At 42.8% G+C, this 20234-nt stretch overlaps 1 protein-coding gene across 6 annotated transcripts in view; it reads right to left on the bottom strand.

Annotated features, from left to right (window-relative positions):
* Positions 1-1824: 1824 nt before the first annotated feature.
* The window catches only part of USP34 (ubiquitin specific peptidase 34), a 139303-nt gene continuing 120893 nt past the window's right edge, over positions 1825-20234 (bottom strand). For 5 of the 6 annotated variants that reach the window (XM_065682384.1, XM_065682385.1, XM_065682386.1 and 2 more), the window contains 14 exons: positions 18720-19354; positions 17257-17414; positions 15765-15843; positions 12264-12390; positions 11858-11965; positions 10678-10782; positions 10429-10553; positions 9267-9419; positions 8091-8214; positions 5950-6029; positions 5193-5333; positions 4960-5106; positions 4377-4536; positions 1825-3654 (listed from right to left, as the gene is read on the bottom strand). In XM_065682384.1, the coding sequence (XP_065538456.1) occupies positions 3044-3654; positions 4377-4536; positions 4960-5106; positions 5193-5333; positions 5950-6029; positions 8091-8214; positions 9267-9419; positions 10429-10553; positions 10678-10782; positions 11858-11965; positions 12264-12390; positions 15765-15843; positions 17257-17414; positions 18720-19354 (2753 nt within the window). In that variant the 3' untranslated portion in view covers positions 1825-3043. The remainder of the gene's footprint in view (positions 3655-4376; positions 4537-4959; positions 5107-5192; positions 5334-5949; positions 6030-8090; positions 8215-9266; positions 9420-10428; positions 10554-10677; positions 10783-11857; positions 11966-12263; positions 12391-15764; positions 15844-17256; positions 17415-18719; positions 19355-20234) is intronic. The other variant, XM_065682390.1, reaches the window with a different exon arrangement.

Below are 20234 nucleotides of genomic sequence, written 5' to 3'. Positions count from 1 at the left end.
CCACCTGGTCTCTGAGAAAGCCAAAAGGAAAACAGATTAAATGGGAAGGCCATGGTTTGTACGGCTACAGCCAGAAATCAGTGCAGAGGATGGTCTCGACAGTCCCGAGTGCAGGGGCAGGGACTGGCTACTGGGGACTCTGCACAGGGAGAGGAGAACGTATCCTAAAAGCTGAATTGTGAAGGGGTTAAAAGGGAGGTGGGAATTCCAGGAAGAAATGCACAATCACATGAGAGGTGGGATGAGCCATGGAACAGAATGAGAGCTTTAAGAGATGAGGATGTCGGTTAAAGATGGGGTTGTCAAAGACAGGGATAAAAAAGCATTCTGGAATGCAAAGGAATACAAATCAGAAAATGATTTAAAGAAGGGGAATACTGTGGAAGAAATGGTCACTTACAGAGCATGGAACATGAGGGACCCACAGGAAGATAAAGCAGCAGGGGCAGACAAGGGTAGGGAAGAGGAGATGAGTAGCGGGGAAACACTCCCGGTAAAAATCACAGGAATACTGCAGGGGGGCGATGGGAAGGTGATGTGAGGGAGGAGCAGGAAGGACAGTTACTCTGCTGGCAGCCCGGCACCAGTTTTCAAGCAAAATAAAAGAGGTGCTATTCAGTTCAGTCAGTTGAGACCTACAGGATAAATACTTACAGCTCACAACGTGCTCTCTAGCATCTTGTAACGTTTGCTCAAGCTTTCAGAAGAGGCTGCAAAGGAGCTGCTGGCCTAACATCTCTTAGATGTATCTTAACTGTGTAAAGGTGCTTGGCTTAAGGAGCCAGCAAATCCCAACACCCCACAACCCTGAGACGTCACATGGAATTGTAACTTTCAGGAGTCCTTGTTAATGGAAAATCATTATAAATGGACTTCTGCTGGCGTTCCAAGTGCCGCTAGACACCCGTGTTTGTGAGAAAGTAATTGACAATACAATATAACTACTGACAGCACTGGCCAATGGCATATATGGGTCTGCAGGAGCAAACGAAGACCCAGGTCAGTAACCAGCATCAAAGTGCTGACATTCATCTGGGAGCACAGGAGAGCAAGAAGGATGCAACACTTAAATACTGTTTGTACTTGGCACACGTCACAAAGCGGGGGTTGAAATAATGAGAAAGAAACATCACAAAAGACAGAATTCCTTGCTTTAATACCAGAATTACGGTGTGATGTCATCCTCTATGTGAAGCTAAAGCCACCAAAGGGCACTATCTGACAGCGTCCCAAGGATCAGATGCACATCTTTAACAGGAGGAATTAACTGAGATTACTCACCCAAGGGTTAGAATGGCTGCTCCAGCTCTTGAAGGTGTATCTTGAAGGTATCTTCCTACACACATCGTAATCCAACCGCAACTAGTAGGCTTGGTGGAAGACGGCAGATGAACTCTGATACTCATTAGGGAGAGGCTTTGAGTTATTCCTCTGAAGTTACAATCTATGGAGAAGTTGATCAGAAACAGTAATAAAATTACTCCTAAAGGGAGTGAAACCATAATTACTTCACGTCTGAATAATGAGACCAACTTAAGCACTCACCAGCATCAATACAGTGTCTAATTGCAGGAGTAAAAGTGCTGATTAAGGGGAATATAACGTGTAAACTTTAAAGACAAATTATTGCTTGTAGGCTAAAAATACTGAGGAGATTCAAGGAGAGTAAGAGGAGCCACAAAAGCATCACATAGTAGAATCGTGGAGAAGCAAATGATGCTCAACTACATTAAATGGTAGAATGAAGGACTTTGGAAGAAAAAAGGCCCAGATAGATGCATCATGAAGACAATAGAGAAACAAATGAGCTAAGCAACTGGAAAATGAAGCTGAAAATGGAGTTTAATCAGATATTAAAACCAGTATCATTGACAGTCTGAAAAGTCACATAGGAAATAATGGATATTGCTCGGAAATCACAGGAGGAAGTGGGACAGGGAAAGATGATAAAGTCATTCCAGCATTTGAGGGGTGCAGAAGCCATCAAGAAAGCAACAGCCAGAGGGAGCAGGCCCCTGGGCAGCAGGTGGAGGGGAAAAGGAAGCAAATCTATGGATGGTGCAGGCATAAAACACGGCTAACACAGGTCAGAGTTAAGGAAATGAAAAGTTCCACTGGCTTCTGCACCTCTTCGCGTTCCAACATAGGGGGGAGAAAGTCAACAACCACCAGGCCCTCTCAACTGTGTGACTGAACATCCATGCAAAGTAAACCAGAAGAGGACCAAGCTTTACATCGATTATATACAACTGATCATCGTTCCTCTCTGCAGCTGTTTCAAAGTTGTCTTTGCTGGGAAATCCAAAGACTGAAGCCACATATTATAAACAAATGAAAAGTCATCACAATCAGTTTAATGAAGTGCACAGAATAGCAATTGATCATGTCAATAAAAATAAAACGATTAATTTTACATCAAGTGTGCTTTATTTCCTCCACAGGTATTCTGTTAAATAAAGCACCATATATATACTGCCAGGCCACAGCTAAAGAGGATTCTTTACAGAATCAAATTTCTTGTGGTTGTTTAGTATACAAGTAAACTTAATTTTTGATAATAAGAACCACAGCGATCTGAGGCAATCTGCCTCTATTATAAGGTACAAAACTGGCACAGAGGACACCATATTATACACAGTAAAAATGCCATAAGTTTAAATTACATCATCCAGGGCCAGGAGGCCCTGTTCTCCCAGACAGCCAATATTAAATGAAAGCCACTACAGTGAACTCTTAATTACATAAAACATACCCATTATCTGATTGCCCTTTAAGAAAGTGTACGGTAGATGCAAAAGAAAACAGAAAATCAAATGGAAAAAAAAAGAAAAACCAACCCAAATCTTGAGTTCTGCCTGACCAAGAAGGAAGCGTAATAAATCTATCTTGCCATTCAAGCAGAGAGCACTGGACAAACTGAAGCACAAAACCAGAAATAAGCAAAACTTATACAAACAGCGTTTTTTGGGGGTGGAGGGGAAGGAAGGAAGGAAGGAGAGAAAAATAAAAGAAAGACTTAAAAGCAGACATGCTCCATCTAATGTCAAGAAGCAGCTTGGTTTCCTTTTCCAGATATCCTTGTGACCACGTGAATCGTAGACTCAATGGTCCTACACAGGATGTCTAAAATGTCATGCTGCGGCATGTGACTGAAGAGTCCTCTGGAATGGCCACAGCTGATTGATAAACTAGTTTCGGGGTCCTGGGATGGTAAGGCTTGACCATCACAGCCTCTCAGATCTGCGAGGTCGGATAAAACCGCTGAAATCGACGTGGAGGGAAACTCCGAGTCCTCCTCGGCTCCAATGGGATCCTTGGAAGTTTGCAGGTCTTTAAACTCTTTGCATTCTTCAAATTTACCGTTTCCTGCCTGCTCGTCCACATGCTGCGGCCGCGTCGCTAACATGATGTCTTCGGAAAATGAAGATGGAACTTCCATTCTGTACTCCTTGACAGAACTGTTCTCGGGGGAAGGAGGATCTTGCTCAGTGCCCGGGTCGATGATGGAAGAGTCCCGTGTCTCGTTATCTGAAGTGCTCGTCGGGGTCAAGGCCTCCCGGGGTTCAGTTTTTATGTCACTGATACAGCTATCTACAGTGTGCTCCTCGTCGCTGCTCACCCGCCGCCTCTTCACAGGAGTAGCTCCTTCATCATCTGCAAGGAACAGGGAAAATCGCTTAGGGAAAAGACATGGAGCTGTTGGAGCAAGTCCAGAGGAGGCCACGAGGATGATCAGGGGACTGGAGCACCTCCCGTATGAAGACAGGCTGAGGAAGTTGGGGCTGTTCAGCCTGGAGAAGAGAAGGCTGCGTGGGGACATCATAGCAGCTTCCAGTATCTGAAAGGGGCCTATAGGGATGCTGGGGAGGGACTCTTCATTAGGAACTGTAGTGACAGGACAAGGGGTAATGGGTTAAAACTGAAACAGGGGAAGTTTAGATTAGATATAAGGCAGAAGTTCTTTACTGTAAGGGTGGTGAAGCACTGGAATGGGTTGCTCAAAGATGTTGTGAATGCTCCATCGCTGGCAGTGTTCAAGGCCAGGCTGGACAGAGCCTTGGGTGAGATGGTTTAGTGTGAGTTGTCCCTGCCCATGGCAGGGGTTTGGAATTGGATGATCTTAAGGTCCTTTCCAACCCAAACCATTCTATGGCTCTATGTTTTTCATGCCATACATGCACCCAAATTTATTACATTTTTAGGCATGGAACTGCTTAGAATTTTAGCTTCATAATAAAATAATACTTCTTGTTTAGCACTGGGGATTGAAGCCAAGAAATGGCCCAATCTACTGTGGTAAGAAAACAATGTGCACATTAATCTTGTGGAAGTTTGCAAAACCTTAGTCTGAGTGACATTTATAAGAGAAAGCAAACCTTTAGTTTTTCTTTCTTTGGCTTCTTGCTCTTGTAGTGAGTTCCTCTGTTGCTGACAAGTTCTACATTTGCTTAAAAGCTCTTGTAAGGTTGGAATCAGGGCTGAGTTGAGCTGTTTGGGAGTGTGCACCGAAAGCAGCAAGGCAAGTGCGCGGAGGTCCTAAAAACACAGAAGCAAACCAATTTCACCAGCCTTATTTCAAACTCATGTTTGATTAATCCCACACAGAGATCTGTGCAACGAGCAGAGGCTTCACGTTCTGAACATCCAAAAGATCAAATTCTAAACATACTTACACTACTGAACTTTCCCACTCATTACTAATGTGCTGACTTTAACGTAGATCTGTCCTAAGTAGACAACAGTGCGCTGCTTAATGTAGGATGAAATCTGTTGCTGGGTTAGAATGTTTCTAGCATTAACTATCTTGCTGGCAGGGGTCACATTTCCCAGCAGACAGGTGAGGGTAACAACAGCCCCCTCTTTGATTAGAGCTTGGCACATGGCACTGAGGAGTTTCCAAGGGCAAATACGCTGTCTCCTAATCCATGCCAATGCTTGAAGGGCTTAGAAAAGACTCACCCCGTTTAAAGTAGAGCTTGCTTTGGAAATTTCAACTCTCTGGTTGCTGAAGTCAGATTCTAGGCTTTGATACTGATTAATTAGGTTCGTAATTAGAGTGTTGATTAAGTTGGCACAGTTTGCTTCAGAAAACACCTGCCCCTGGACCTGTGAGAAGAATGTATTTTGTTTAAACCACAACAAACACTGGAATGCATTCCTTGAAACAGGAATGGTTGCTAAAAGCCACGTACCTTGAGAAGGAAGTGGGTCAGGAAGGTGTACACAATGTTGTTGTTAAGAAAGGTCCTTTCATCCATCAGAATGCACTTTATATACTCTGCAAAAACCGGGTCTTCACAGAGGAGCTTCACACAGTTCTTGGACATCGGGGACTGGTGAAGAGACAGAGAGGGGATGGCAAAGTCATCCCTGGGAGTACAGCACTGCGGTATTGGACTGTTCTTACTGATAACTGTATTTCAGGGCAATCAGGTACCAGGATGTGGTACAAGTTATTGTAGTTACTATTTCACATTCTCCTTTATGACATTTGTTCTGTGGGAATGCCAGTTTATTGCAGTCAGTATGTATGTGAAGGGCCAGCGTCTCCTCATCTGTGAGCCAACATGCACTGGGCACACAATAGTGTCCAGACTTGGAGATCTCCCAGTTTTTATCTCATCAGATCAGTGTTTAAGCTACATAAAAAGCTGGGAGCTCACCAAGGCAGGATGCAGCAGATTTTGTGCACTGCACAGACCACCACATAACCAATGTTACACTGTGTGAAGTTGCTGCCTCAGTTTTTGCAGGGCCCAGGTGTATTGACTTGATTTATCAGGTTTTATCACATGACAGAAAACATCAGCAGAGGTATTTTCTATTCAAAATACTGCTAGTTGGAATAATTAAACAATACCCACTAGTTACAGGCTGATCTCTGTTTCCCATTCATTGTATTTTGCCTGTGTTTCCATTCCGTTAGCTCTCAAACTCACTGACTCTTACCTGAGTCTGACAAAGCTCAGTCCAAAGCTTGGGGAATAGCGCAAGGTGAAGTGGCAAACCTTCATATGCAACTAGCACACCTGCAATTTTAGGAGAAATAAGATAGCCTGTGAGAATTCACTTGGAGATACTCACCTCTTGGTAGCAGCAGTACCAAGGCACCGTATCATTTCATAAGGCCACATTCTAAGCAGTTTTTACAATCAGAAAGACCTAGTGTGTGTGTGTGTATAAAGTTTTTATAGGGCATTTAATAAGTAGAGGTATCCCTTCATTAACAAGTCCAGAGGAGGCCACGAGGATGATCAGGGGACTGGAGCACCTCCCATATGAAGACAGGCTGAGGAAGTTGGGGCTGTTCAGCCTGGAGAAGAGAAGGCTGCGTGGAGACCTCAGAGCGGCCTTCCAGTACCTGAAGGGGGCCTATAGGGATGCTGGGGAGGGACTCTTCGTCAGGGACTGTAGTGACAGGACAAGGGGTAACGGGTTCAAACTTAAACAGGGGAAGTTTAGACTGGATATAAGGAGGAAATTCTTTCCTGTTAGGGTGGTGAGACACTGGAATGGGTTGCCCAGGGAGGCTGTGAGTGCTCCATCCCTGGCATTGCTCAAGGCCAGGTTGGATGAAGCCTTGGGTGAGATGGTTTAGTGTGAGGTGTCCCTGCCCATGGCAGGGGGGTTGGAACTGGATGATCTTGAGGTCCTTTCCAACCCTAACTATTCTATGATTCTATGATTATTCTATGAAATGTAAAAAGCTGAAGAGCTGGATTTAGTTCTGGGTTTGTCGTCAGGTTATTACTGCTTCACAGTTTCACCTGGTCAGTACAGAACTTAAAGGTTTTAAATGGTAGGGGGGTTGGAACTGGATGATCTTAAGGTCCTTTCTAACCCAAACCATTCTGTGATTCTGCTCTATGATTCTAATAGCTTTTTTTTTTTTTAAATAGCATGTAAAAGGCAAATCTTCTTTACTAGCCCTATCACCACTGTTATCTTTATCATTAACACAACCTATAGGGAGTATTAATAATGCTGGAGTGACAACCAGAAGAGTGTGACAAACAATGAGCAGCTGGATGGTTCAGGGGGTCAAAAGAACATTGCTACTATCACTGCTCTTTGGGCAAGATTAATTTTGTCTAGAAGTGGTATTTAATCATAGTCAACAGCTTCTACAGGCAGAGTAAACAAAAGCGGCAGGTATTTGCAGGAGGTGGTTCATTCTGCTTAAGCTATTTAAGCATCAGAAGACTTAGTTTCTCTTGGAAGCAATCTCCATCTCTCCACACAGATCAGAGGAAGACCTGGCTATACAGCTACCTTTTAGACAACTGAAGTGAGATGTTTCCCCGTGTCTGTGTCCCTGTAGTAACTGTGTGGCACTGGGGTATGTGCCCCTGCACTTACCATGCTGGGTAACTCGGCTCATCCCGGGCCTGCGGCGGAAGGAATTTAAACCCCCCACACTATGCCTCTAGAGTAGCACATGGATGTAACGGGCCAACTAAAGGCAGGATGTGGTGCTGCAGAGCCAGCTGAATGGCTGGAGTCATCAGATAAAGCCACAAATGCCTTGTTCACACCCCAAAACCAGGTTTACATTGTGACAGGAGGAAACCCAAATACTGGCGGTCTCTACTGGCAGAGCTGAAACAAGTATTGGGTACAAACTACAGGACTGAATGGTTATAACTGTAACTGAATGTTGTGATGGTTAAAAAAACTACGGGGTAAAACCAACCCAGGTTGGTATGAACAGAACTAGCATCGTCTGGATGATCATGTACATCCCTCTGGGCAGGCTGCTGGTAAGTGCCATTAATTGCGTGTCACTGCTGAGGATTCGGGATCTGATCCAAAGCCATTTAAACTGCCAACCAAAAAATAATACAGCTTCAGTGAGCCCTTGTATTAACCTCTAAATGTGGAAGGAGACTGAATTCTCACTAGTTGCCTCAGCTCCTCTCTGGACAGTCATGTAGGTAAGACTGTAAATACATCATACACACCAAACCACACTATTTGTGGATACAAAATAATGTCCAGAACAATATAGATTCTGAACATAAAATGTAGTGGAGAAGTGCTCACAGTTATCACAGAACAAAATCCTTCGGCTGTTTCACCTTCATACTTACTCATTTTAACTAAAGTTTCAGTAAACTTTTCACAGTTGATTGCAACTCGACAGAGTAGGTGGATGAACTGATGATAAGAAAAGAAGTAGTCTAGCAGCATACGATCGTAAACATCATCTTTGCCCTGAAGATTTAAGAGAGCTTCATTTAAACTACATAAGCAACTGGACAGCAACCAGGTTTCCTAAGCATCCAGCTTAATGTCACTGCACTTGTTTGATCATGTACTAGAGGAAACCCCAACAGGCATTTCCACTTGTAACCTCTGTCTCTTTGCTCTGGCAAGCACAACAGGGAGACTGGAGGAGGGATGGCAAAGCGATTCCCCCACCAATGAAAACTTTCAGTGTAGGATTCTGAATCGACAGACTGAGAAGGTGCCAAGCTGTGTGAATCCCACATCTTGGAGATGACAAGGACGCAGTGATTTTATATCCCATACAGATACTTAGATACATACACATGTCTGCTTTTTAAATCATTGCTTGTCAGTTATGATGTGTGGAAGTCAGGATTTTCTTAAGGCCAAGCTTCACAAGCTTTCAAAGCAGCTTTTTCAGGAATGCCTCAAACCAAATGATAAATACATGCCATGGGTTTCGTTTGCCAATAATTGTCGTGTATCTTGGATGTATACACGTAAAATGGCATCAGATTCTGTAGAGCAGACAGCCAAAAGGAAATCTCAAAAACTCAAGCAAATGACTGCAGCCTCATACAAAATGAATGAAAAATAAGCATGCACAACCACAGGAAGCTGTAATCATGGATGTGGTTTGAGGGGCTTAAAAATCTCCTGCTTCCTATCTGAATTCATTACAAATACTGTGCCAAGGAAGTTGTGGCTGCCTCCTCCCCGGCAGTGTTCAAGGCCAGGTTGGATGGGGCTTGGGGCAACCTGCTCTAGTGGAAGGTGTCCCTGCCCATGGCAGGGGGTTGGAACTGGATGAGCTTTAAGATCCCTTCCAACCCAAACCATTCTCGAGTTTTTAAGTTCCAATATTTACATTATTTAGCATTGCATCCACGACCTCTGGATACACAACAGAAAAATACCACTACAGACAACTTCTGGCTCTATGCATGTTTTAAAAGCTTTGGTTACACAGTAGACTTGATGGTGCACAAATATACACAGCATCGTTCTGAAAGCTTTAAAAAAGAAGGGTTACTTACCCTACAGTAACCGTGCTTCTTCGAAATGTGTTGCCCACACAGATTCCCATCTACGTGCACATAGGCCCCATGTGCAGGAGATTGGATTCTTTCTGAATAGCAGTGTCCACTGGGGCTGTGCCTGCACCCAGTGTGTCCTTGCGACCACTGTACCTGAGGGCATAAGGGGTATGGCGGCTTCAACCACCACTCAATTCCTTCACCCATAAGAATCCCCTATGACAGGACTTGGAGTCAGCACAGGAGGAGAACCACAGAATCTGTGTGGACAAAGCATCTTGAAGAACCACAGTTACTGTACAGCAAGTAACCAGTTCTCCTTCTTCAAATGATTGTCCATACATATTCCTTTTAGGGTGGGATTCACCTTACCTGACTTTAGCTATCTAAAATCTAGTCATTTCAGTATTCCCTGCAGTCAGTGGAGAGACAGACTCCCCTGGAGGAAGAGTCACCCCATCAGACTTGGGGGCCTAGGTCAGGAAGGAGAGGGACTATTTGTCTCCTTCCACAGGTAACTGTTTAGCACCATTAACCACAGAAAGAGCCAGACACCGACCTTTTAGATAGGCAAAGTTATGTGAGCTGAATCCCACCACTGCTGCACCTGTAGTAATGGGATGTTGTGAGCGACTACAAAGTAGCCCCACTAGAGCTGGCATCCCATCAGGAAGCCCACAGGCATGACAGGGACAGACTGAAAGCCCTGTACCCTACTTCAGGTGCTGGTATTTCACCCAAACAAAGAGCAGATCCCACTTCAGTCCTGCTGAATGGACTCTGCCAAAACCTGGAGGATCTACTCAGGCGCCTGGTAATAAACCTTAACACAGCTTGAAACCCATCTGGACAGTCCCTGTGCGGCTCCTGAATTGTCTTTATAAATGCCACAAGCAGACTGGGAGAGTTTTCCTGAATACAAGGTCCAACCCCCTATCATGTCTGGAATATGAAGCTGTGTGTCACCAAGGGCAGGGAAATGGTGCTTCTGGAGTGCACATCTAGAATGGAGTATATGAGGACAACACATCTTGAAGAAGAATTACGCTTTGCTTACAAAGAAAATATAAATGCATCATGCTACTGGATTCTTGTTATACTTCTAGAAGATATGGGAAAACAATAGAGAAATGGCTACTGATAAGCCCAAAGCTTTACTTACCTTGCTGGCTTCCACCATGGTGGGCAAGAGGCACATGTTAAGTTCAGGACGTGGAGGACGAATATTGCTTTTTCCCCCTATTAATTTCAAATTTTCACGACATGGAAAATAAGGTCCAAGAGACACTGTAGTATAAGTTAGGATAAAACAGGGATATATTCAAAAGGTCAATATTTGGCATCAGCAAGGAACACGATAGAGTAATAATAGCATAAGAGAACTTCAAAATACAATCACTGAAATACCTACTTGGGATATTACTGTGGTGGTATGTACAATGATTGTGCTGTAGAAATGGAACCAGAGTATGTAGGAAATCATGAGGACTTAAAAGTACAAGCTCCTTGAGGACATCTACAAACAAAAAGTTGTTTTTGCTATTACATATTGTTATTTCTTTAACAGCAAACAGTTTAACTTCAGGCTCATGCATTTGCAAACTCGCTTTGTATCACTCTTGCTGCACTTAGTGTGCACCATGGAGGTAGGCTCTAGTGTGAGTAACCATGGTGTAAACACCCCTAAGTCAAGATTCCCTTCACCTCTGCCACTGAGGGAAGACCCACTCAGTGGTAGAGCAACCACCAGTGAGAGGGGTGCCAGCTTGTAAAAAGTAGAAGCTCAGTAAAATTACCCTCCTTTCTTCTTAAAACATATTGGCTTTGATGCCTCTAAACTGTCAAGTGGCAGTGGTGAGGAGGGCAATGAGAAAGGCACTCAAAACAAGGGGGAAATGCACAAAAATAAAACACAAAAAGTGATCTGGACACAGTTTTAGGCTTTTGTTAAATGCAGATTATATCTATTAAATAGTATCAAAAAAGCCCAAAGTAGAACAAAACTAGATCTTTGTGAACTAGACCTTGTAATGCAAGAGAGACACATCTAATGTCCACACCTACAACTTAGAAAGGCAAATCCATTCCATTCTACAAGCTATTTAAGCTTTACTGTTTTTATACCTCCCAGTAACAGATCATAAAGCACATAAAAGCTGTTATTCAGACCAACTGAGTGGAGCATTAGTATTTTAACGTCAGATTTGGGATTTGACTCTAAACTCACTGACACCTGAATTCAGGAGTTATTATCCCTTAACATGCCCCTTATGAGGGAGAAAACTGGTCTCTCAAAACTAAGGCTGACTTGTTGGGGGTTGGAACTAGATGATCTTAAGGTCCTTTCTAACCCAACCATTCTATGTTTTTTGTGCATGTCTACATGCCCAGGGAAGTGGGAATACTAATTTTAACCTGACAAAATCAGCGTTATTTAGGACAATGGCAATAGGGATGTATTGACAAAACCCACCCCAATCTACAGAGGATCTAGGAAGCATTTGCAGCTGCAAAAACGTGATTTCAATCTCAGAGTGGGTAACTGCACAGAGCAAGTCCTCCCTGGCTGCAGTTACGCTGTTCCAACTTACCGATACAAGCATTCCGAAGCTCCGGAGGACTGTAGGAATTCAGCAGAGTTAAAAGCTTATGGGCAAATTCAATTCGCTCCTGCCACTGAATGAGAGCTTGTTTCACATCTGCAGGGACAAAACCCAGAGCAATTCCTTGAGTTCATTTCTCATTAAATAAAGCAGAGAATTTTACTGCTGAAGAATCTTTTTTCCAGCATGATTTTAATCCATCTGGAAATCTGTTATATCTCACTTGTCTGCCACTCTTAAATTTGCTTAGTTTCATATTCTGCTAACAAATAATTAAGTACCAATTTAACAACTTCTAATAATCATATCCCCACTGTATGGGAAGTTTTTAAACACAGACAATAATCAAGATAAAATACTGGGGTTTGGCTCATTTGAAGAGTTATCATCAAACCTTTTCTTTGAAGATAAGGACGCGTGGACTTAAGAACTGAAAGGAAAATAGACAGAAGTTCTACCAGGTCTCCAGTCACATGGCAAGCTGTGGCCTCGTGGTACATCATGTGCAACGTGTTGAAGGACTGCAAAGAAAAAAAAGCCAAAGCCTTTTGTTAATACATTAACAGACTTGTTTTACTTGTTACCATTTCTCCTTCTGTCCTACAGAGACCACTCTGACACCTATTTTATGCTCAAACAAGATGTACCAAAATGTACGGTGCCAGACGCAATCACAACATTACTCAAAGATAATGATGTTTTAAAAGAGAATAACTGTGAGTACAGAATTAGGATATTTACCAATGAAGGTAAAGAGTGGGGAACAGGGAAAAGGGACAGAAAGGGAGGAGAAAAGAAAGAGAACAGATGAATAATCAGGTGTCTTTTGGAACAACCAAATACAACTGTTGACCTGGTGTCCTGGGTTGAGCAGCAGCAGTCATTTTTCTCCTTCTTAGGAGCTAGTACAGTGCTGTGTTTTGATCTTTTGGCCTTGGAACAGTGGTGATAACGCCGATGTTTTCAGTTGCTGCTCGAATGTTTGGTCTGACCAAGGACTTTCTGAGCCTCATGTTCTGCCAGGGAGGAGGGGAGGCCGGGAGGAAGCAGAGACAGGACACCTGACCCAAGCTAGCCAAAGAGGTATTCCATACCACAGCACGTCATGCCCAGGATGTAACGGGGAGGGAACCGGAAGGGCTGGTGCGGACTGCAGGGTTGGACGAGGTATCGGTCGGTGCTCGGCTGGGGGGAGTGGGGCGAGTTATTGGTCGGCTGGTGTTGAGGTGTTGTATTCTTTCCTCTTGTTATTTCCTTTATCATTATTATTATTGGTGGTAGCAGTAGTGATCTATGTTATACCTTAGTTACTAAACTGTTCTTATCTCAACCCGTGGGAGTTGCATTCTTTTTGATTCTCCTCTCCGTCCCTCCAGGAGCAGGGGGAGGGCAAGAAGGGGGGGGAGTGAGTAAAAGAGGTTTGTGGTTGGGTTCAAACCACGACACCTGGACATGTGCTTCTGGTAACGAACACTGGGCAACCTTGTATGAGGGGTTTAATTACAACTTCCCTTTTTGTTCTTCTCATCTGATCCATACAGGCTCATATCAGATCTTTATCATGTGCAGGCCAGAGGGGAAACTACATTTGTAAAATGTGTGGTAACATCAACCATACATTTACTGGTTTAATCTGTACTAGAGGAAACCCCTACAAGTAGCTACCACCCATCTCAGCTCAGGAAATGGGTGTTTTGGTGAACACACCCGATACAGCTGAGAGACATCTAATACCAGCCTTAGTTTGTTTTCAAGGTAAAAGCTTTATATTAAGTGGCTGAAAAGAATGACAAGGTTTTCACACATTTATCTAAGACCCAATAAGCAAAGCATTATTTGAGAGAGTCTTTTTATATACCTGTAATCCCAATCTTTCTGTGCCAACATACAAAGTGATATTAGGGATGTGTAAAGACAGGCACAGGCATGTGAATTTGGGGGGAAAAACCCCTAAGATTAATATAGATGCTAGCCATTTTTCAAAGCGCTGCTTAAGGACCCACACTATGTGATTGTACATCAGACAGATTATTTCTCCTTTATAACTAAACTATCTTCTGGGCATCTGTGATTTACAGAAATATTGGGAAGGAAAAGCAGCTTGTTACCAAACTGCAGAAATTCCATATGTTGATATTTTAAATACAAGAGAACAGTAACCTCACTCCCTGTAACACAAAATTTTGATGTCACTTTCATATTACAGTGACACTAAAGGACAAGTGGCCAACCCTGCTAAGTGGAAAACTTCTCTGGATGGTCCAAATCCTTGATCCAGTGTTCACTTCTAGTGAGCAAGTGAAAATATGAGTCCTGGTTATTTCAAGCTCTAAGGCAACACCAGTTTTATCCAATTTCTCAAAATGTTTTATATAGGATAAATGGTGTCTTACGTTACACATTATTCATAAACCTTATTACCCACGGTCAGTATGGATCAAGCTTAACTAAGCTGTTAAATAAGTTCTTTTTATACATATATATGTATCTTAGTCTACTTAAGAATTTTGTGCATGGGTCAAGTTATAGCTCAGTTCCTAACTTTTTAGCCCATGCTTTTTGAATGTAAGCATTTACAAGACAAAAAGGAACAGATATTCTGCAGTCATTAACTACACTTAAGTAATCAATAGCCTTACATTGATAACAAGCTCCTGAAAAGTTTTCAGATAGCACTGCAGTGTCTTCATCTTTCTACCTGATTATTTTGTAATTCCAGCTTTTTCTGTCATGCTTTTCCCCAGAAAATACAAACCAGTGACAGAAAAAAAGTAAAGAGAATTTTGCATACAAATCATATAAAAATGGGATTGGAATAAATCTCCAAGCATCACCTAGTGCATCCACGTGCCTTAGGGCAGACTAAATATCTTTATAGCCTTGACAGGTGTTTGCATCAAGTCCTCCTGACAACTTCCAGTTGTGCTGGCTGGCACCTTCTGATGCAATCCATTCCAATGGCCACAGCTACCCACTGGTCTTGCACCATGGACTTCCACCAGTTTATCATGTCTCCCTGACCACACCATTCTATATACGACAAGAAGGAGCTGCACTTCATTTATACACCTTCTCCAACACATCCAGACAATCTTAGTTTTTATTCTTGTACTCAAAAGGACCTGTGTCCTTCCCCATTTTGCACTGCCAGTATATTTAATAAACACATGTTCTCATCCATCAACTCCATAATGGAAGTGCTGAACAGAATCCAAGAATACTTTTTTTCCCCTCTATTTTGAACTAACTCTGGTTGGTCTCATGGCCCAAATACCCATATACAACTGAAATACACTGTATGTGCTCCAGAAACACATTTTAGGTTTAGTCTCATCCGAAAGATTTCCAGCTTGTCTGTTCTGAGACCACTCCTCCTTGCAAACAAAAGCACAATAGGTAGGAAGAGTAAGGAGAACTGCCTCAGAAGTGCCCAGAAATATTAATCACAACTACATTTAAGGATCCTTTATATCTGTATTTTAACCTGTTGCCTTAACACTTCATAATCAGTAATAAGTGTGTGTCTGTGCTCAGCTGATCTGTAACAGAGAGAATGACACCAAACCAGCATTAACTCACTCCTCTCCACACCATCTGTTGGTGGCTTTCCCTGTGTCTTGAGAACCAGGCAAACATTGTCCTGATCTTCTTTCACTACTAAAGAAATCTTACTAAAGGCAACAGAAGTATCTACGTGAAGAAGGCCAAGACTGTTTACTTCCTATTCAAGACACCTCTTACTAGCTGCACCTTTTTCCACAGGCTTAACCTGCATTCCATATGATACCATACTAAAACAATTGATTCTATGAATTTAAAGCACACAAGTTGTTGGGAAAGAAGGAATGACTTGATGAGAATGCAAGATGTTTATTAGTATTAAATAACAACTTACCTCAGTCATCAGGATCAATCCTCTATTGAACACAACAAGAAGTCTGTCTTCATCAGATTCTAATAATATTCTGAAGGCACTAGGAAAAAAAACCAAATATTGAGAGAACTGAAAATTACAAACCATCTTGTCATAATTCAGAATTCATTTCAAAATGCCTCTAATGTCAACTTCCCATTAGCCAAAGTAATTTATGAACAACCTTTACAGAAATACTGTAAGGATGCTGGGGATGGACTCTTCATTAGGGACTGTAGTGATAGGACAAGAGGTGATGGGTTAGAACTTAAACAGGGGAAGTTTAGACTGGATCTAAGGAGGAAATTCTTTCCTGTTAGGGTGGTGAGGCACTGGAATGGGTTGCCCAGGGACGCTGTGAATGCTCCATCCCTGGCGGTGTTCAAAGCCAGGTTGGACAGAGCCTTGTGTGGCATGGTTTAGTGTGAGGTGTCCCTGCCCATGGCAGGGGGGTTGGAACTGGGTGATCTTAAGGTCGTTTCGAACCCAAACCATTCTATGATTCTATGATTTCCCAAATAAAGTCTGCAAAAATGCTAAAAATGAAGGAAAATAAAATACTTCAAAAGATGGAAGTTTATGCTTGTGAAATGATCTGCTTAAATGGCTTCAGTTAAGCACATATTTGGACTTTCAGATGTATAAAAACATTTCTGACAGATGATCTGATGCTTACAGCAGAACAGAAAACAAAGGATTATGCTACTGAATAGTTCCTCTCAATTCTTCCAGAGCATTTGGGAACACCTGGTTGGAACTATAATCCCTTCAGGTAACACAGGCCCATTTTTCTTTTCATAATCATTTCAATACCACGACAGTCGCACTTAAACCCCCCAATTTTGATCCATTTATAGTCATACTGAAAACACCCAAACACCAGTTTCAGATGTACAGCTATGGCTAGAAATGAAAAACTGCTTGAAGGTACAATACAATGAGACTGTCCCACAGGCACAACTCCTAAAAACCATTTCTGCCCCCAAATAACAAATGTCAATGACAGCAGCTCAAATTACTGCTTTGCCCATCTAGACTGGTCATGGTAGGCTGAGAATGGAATTTCAGCTTAAATGCTGAAGTAGGACATTGATTGATTTGGTTTTAGCTTCTTCCCAAGGGCTCTACTGATGCAATTTTGTTATTGTGTTTCTTTTTGACTCCCAACAACATACATCTTGGTTTACATCTTTTGTGGTAAAATATTTGCTTAGTTTCTCAATTTTCAGCTGATGAAATATTCTCAAATAAATTATATTCACAAACAATGGTTTTGGGAAAAAAACCCAAACCTATAATTATAACATTCTGTTTGCTTCCTTCTGAATAAAAGTGTCCCCCAAACTTTTTCCAAAAGAATAGATATATTTTCCAAAATGCCAACGCTAGTTTTTATGACACTTTGCATTGGGTAAAATACAGTTCTTATTGAAACAGAACTGGTTATTTCAGTACAAGTTCACCTCGACCGTACCTTATTAAAGTCGTCCAACAAGACCGTCCGTCCAAGCAGCGCAGGTAACAGCTTATGGTTGTTTTCTTAAATTGCTTGATGTCTTCTATCTCCTCCTCTCTCATGTCTGGTCTCTGAGCTACAAACAGCTGCATGAGGTTAAACAGCTCTTCCACTGCCTGAAACACACAGAACATTAGGTTAGAGTAACCTCTCTCACTGTGTTAATGGTTTATATCTATCTCACATTACGTACTGTGTATTGCTTCTGCTGAGGAGCATGTAGAACTAAGCATGTAGAAGCAAATTTAGATGGGAACACATTCTTAAGCATTACTACAAAGTTCTAAAATCAGCAGACACCATTTTAAACTCAAGTAATTAAAACTAAATGGTTCTTACAAGCTAAAATTGTGACATGGATACTTCTCACCTATTTCCACCGTAGTTTGCTTACTGTGTGGATTAGGACACAGATATTGGAGACAACCCTTCTGAACCTGAAATGGATGTTTTGAGGCTTCTTAAGAGCAGAACCCATTGTCCATATACCTATATTAAAAAATTATATCTGAAATCCTGATCCACGTAACAAACTTCCCAGATCTCCTTAAAGAATGCAGGGGGGCATCTTCACCATTCTCTGATGATAATATTACATTCTAAGTAACAGAATTCAGAAGGTTGCTTATGCTAAAACTTGGTGAAGCCCCATATGCATGGGAAACACTAAACACCAGTGGAGTAACTAAAGGCCCCTTCTAGACAATCTGAGCCTTCCAAGGGCAGATGCAAACAGTGAAAGCAGCAGGACTACGCACAGGACTGTCAGAGTGTAACTTTACTCTGTGAGCTGAATAAGACCAAAGTTCCTCAGAGAGTCCCAGACTGGCGTGTGTTGGAAGGGACCTTAAAGCTCATCCAGTTCCAACCCCTGCCACAGGCATGGACACCTTCCACTACAGCAGCTTGCTCCAAGCCCTGTCCAACCTGGCCTTGAACACTGCCAGGGATGGGGCAGCTACAGCTTCTCTGGGCAACCTGCTCCTTCTCCTCTCCACAGTGAAGGAAAACTGGATTGTTTCTGTCCTTGCACACCCATAAGGACCCCAAGGCAACATTTGCTGAGTAATCACCCAAATCCACATACTTTGTCTCTTAAAAATTTGGTAAGCCTGTTTCTTCACCATTACATGTGGACCATTTTAACTGGCATCTCCTCTCTACTGTAAGTGTCATAATGTTGCAGAGACACTGCAATTCCTGCTGTACCAATGCTCTGCAAACATTGTACAGGAGTGTTCCCAAGGTGAACCCCAGGCCATCCTCCCTTTGCATGCCAGAAGCTCAATACTAGTGCTATTCCACAAGCCTAAAGCCAAGAAGAAACTCACTTGGAATTCCTCCAGCTTAGTATGTTAGAATGCAACACACTCCTCTCCTGAGGCCACATTAAAGGTACATTTTGGTATCCATCTACTTACCCCTGGGTACTGACTGGCGTGTGGCGTGAGGTTCTTGAATGCCCACTGGATATTCTGGTGTGAAGCCAGCTGCCTCGTGAATGCAGGGGACTGCTCGCAGCAGAGGCGCAGGATGCCATAGTAGGCAGGCAGCATTCCCCGGTTGAAGAGCACCACATCCTGATCATCATGGTCTGCGAGGATGTAATTGAAGGCAATGTTCTTTGTCACCACGGGGTTCTGTACAATAAGGCGGACGTTCTCTGGACAGTCGACACACACATTGTACCAAAAAGACAGCAAAGCCTGCTTGTTGTGGTTGGTGGCTATAGCCGGCTCAGAAAGTTTAGGCTGGAAAAGGTTCCATAAGTCCATGAAGTAGGTAGAAAACATGAGTTTCTCAGTTTTGGAGATCAAACAGTATGTCATGAAACTGAAGTAGGGCACAAGTTTTGTGGTGCCATGAACAGCAGCATCAACATATAGCTTAGCTCTTGAAAGAAGGCCAAGGAGCACGTTGTAGACTTGATGAAGAACTACTGTAGTATCTGGGCTGAGGGGAAGGTCGCGGGTAGGGATGTGCAAAGAGCGGGTCGATCGGAACATCTGACGGAAGGAATTGCTTGGAATAAGCGACACCAAGAGATAGGCTGCAGCTTCAAATGAAAACAAATTTGTTACACCTTTGAAAGTGACACACATGCTCAACAGCCATTTAAACGCAAATCACATCATATGTTTCATTCACAGATTTCAAAGCATTTTACAGAATCTGGTATTACTACATTCACACTACAGCCGAAATAAAAATAACCAGAATGGGTAAGACTAGCACAAAGCCTGCTGAAAGTGGTGCTTGGTGCTGAGTTTTGCTTTAGGGCCTCTTCCCCCATGCTCCCGTCTGCTGCTTGGTTCTAACTGTTCTAAAACAGTGTATCCAACACAGAAATGCAAACCCAGTTTTCAATGACTAAACTGTCTACTGCTTGAACATTACCTCCTCAGAGATGTTTAGAATCAGTCTGGTGTAAAGCTGTACCTCCAGTTTCCCTCAATCACAGAAAACCTATCAAAGCTCCCTGTGGCCTGTTACTGTGGAATCAGGAAAGGCTGAGAATGGGATCTGGCAATCTGACAGTGTGACTCCTGGCAGAATAAACTAGAGCCACAACACCCTGGAGCTAGGGAGAACAGGCTGCTTCTCCCTGACCCACAGTTCAAAGGCCTCAACTGACAATTACTCTGTGGGAGGTGAAAGATGAACATGAATTAGATATAAGGAAGAAGTTCTTTACTGTAAGAGAGGTGAGGCACCTAACAGGCTGCCCAAGGAAGCTGTGAATGCTCCATCCCTGGCAGTGTTCAAGGCCAGGTTAGATGGAGTCTTGGGTGACGTGGTTTAGTGTGAGGTGTCCCTGCCCATGGTGGGGGGGTTGGAATCGGACAATCTTAAGGTCCTTTCCAACCCAAACCATTCTACAATTCTATGAACTACTCCTATCTATCGCACAACTCTGTGATGGACACTAGAGAGAA

This window comes from Lathamus discolor, chromosome 5, assembly GCF_037157495.1.
Source record: "Lathamus discolor isolate bLatDis1 chromosome 5, bLatDis1.hap1, whole genome shotgun sequence".
NCBI lineage: Eukaryota > Metazoa > Chordata > Aves > Psittaciformes > Psittacidae > Lathamus > Lathamus discolor.
Note: the sequence above shows the minus strand (reverse complement) of the source record. Positions and strands in the feature narration are given on the sequence as shown.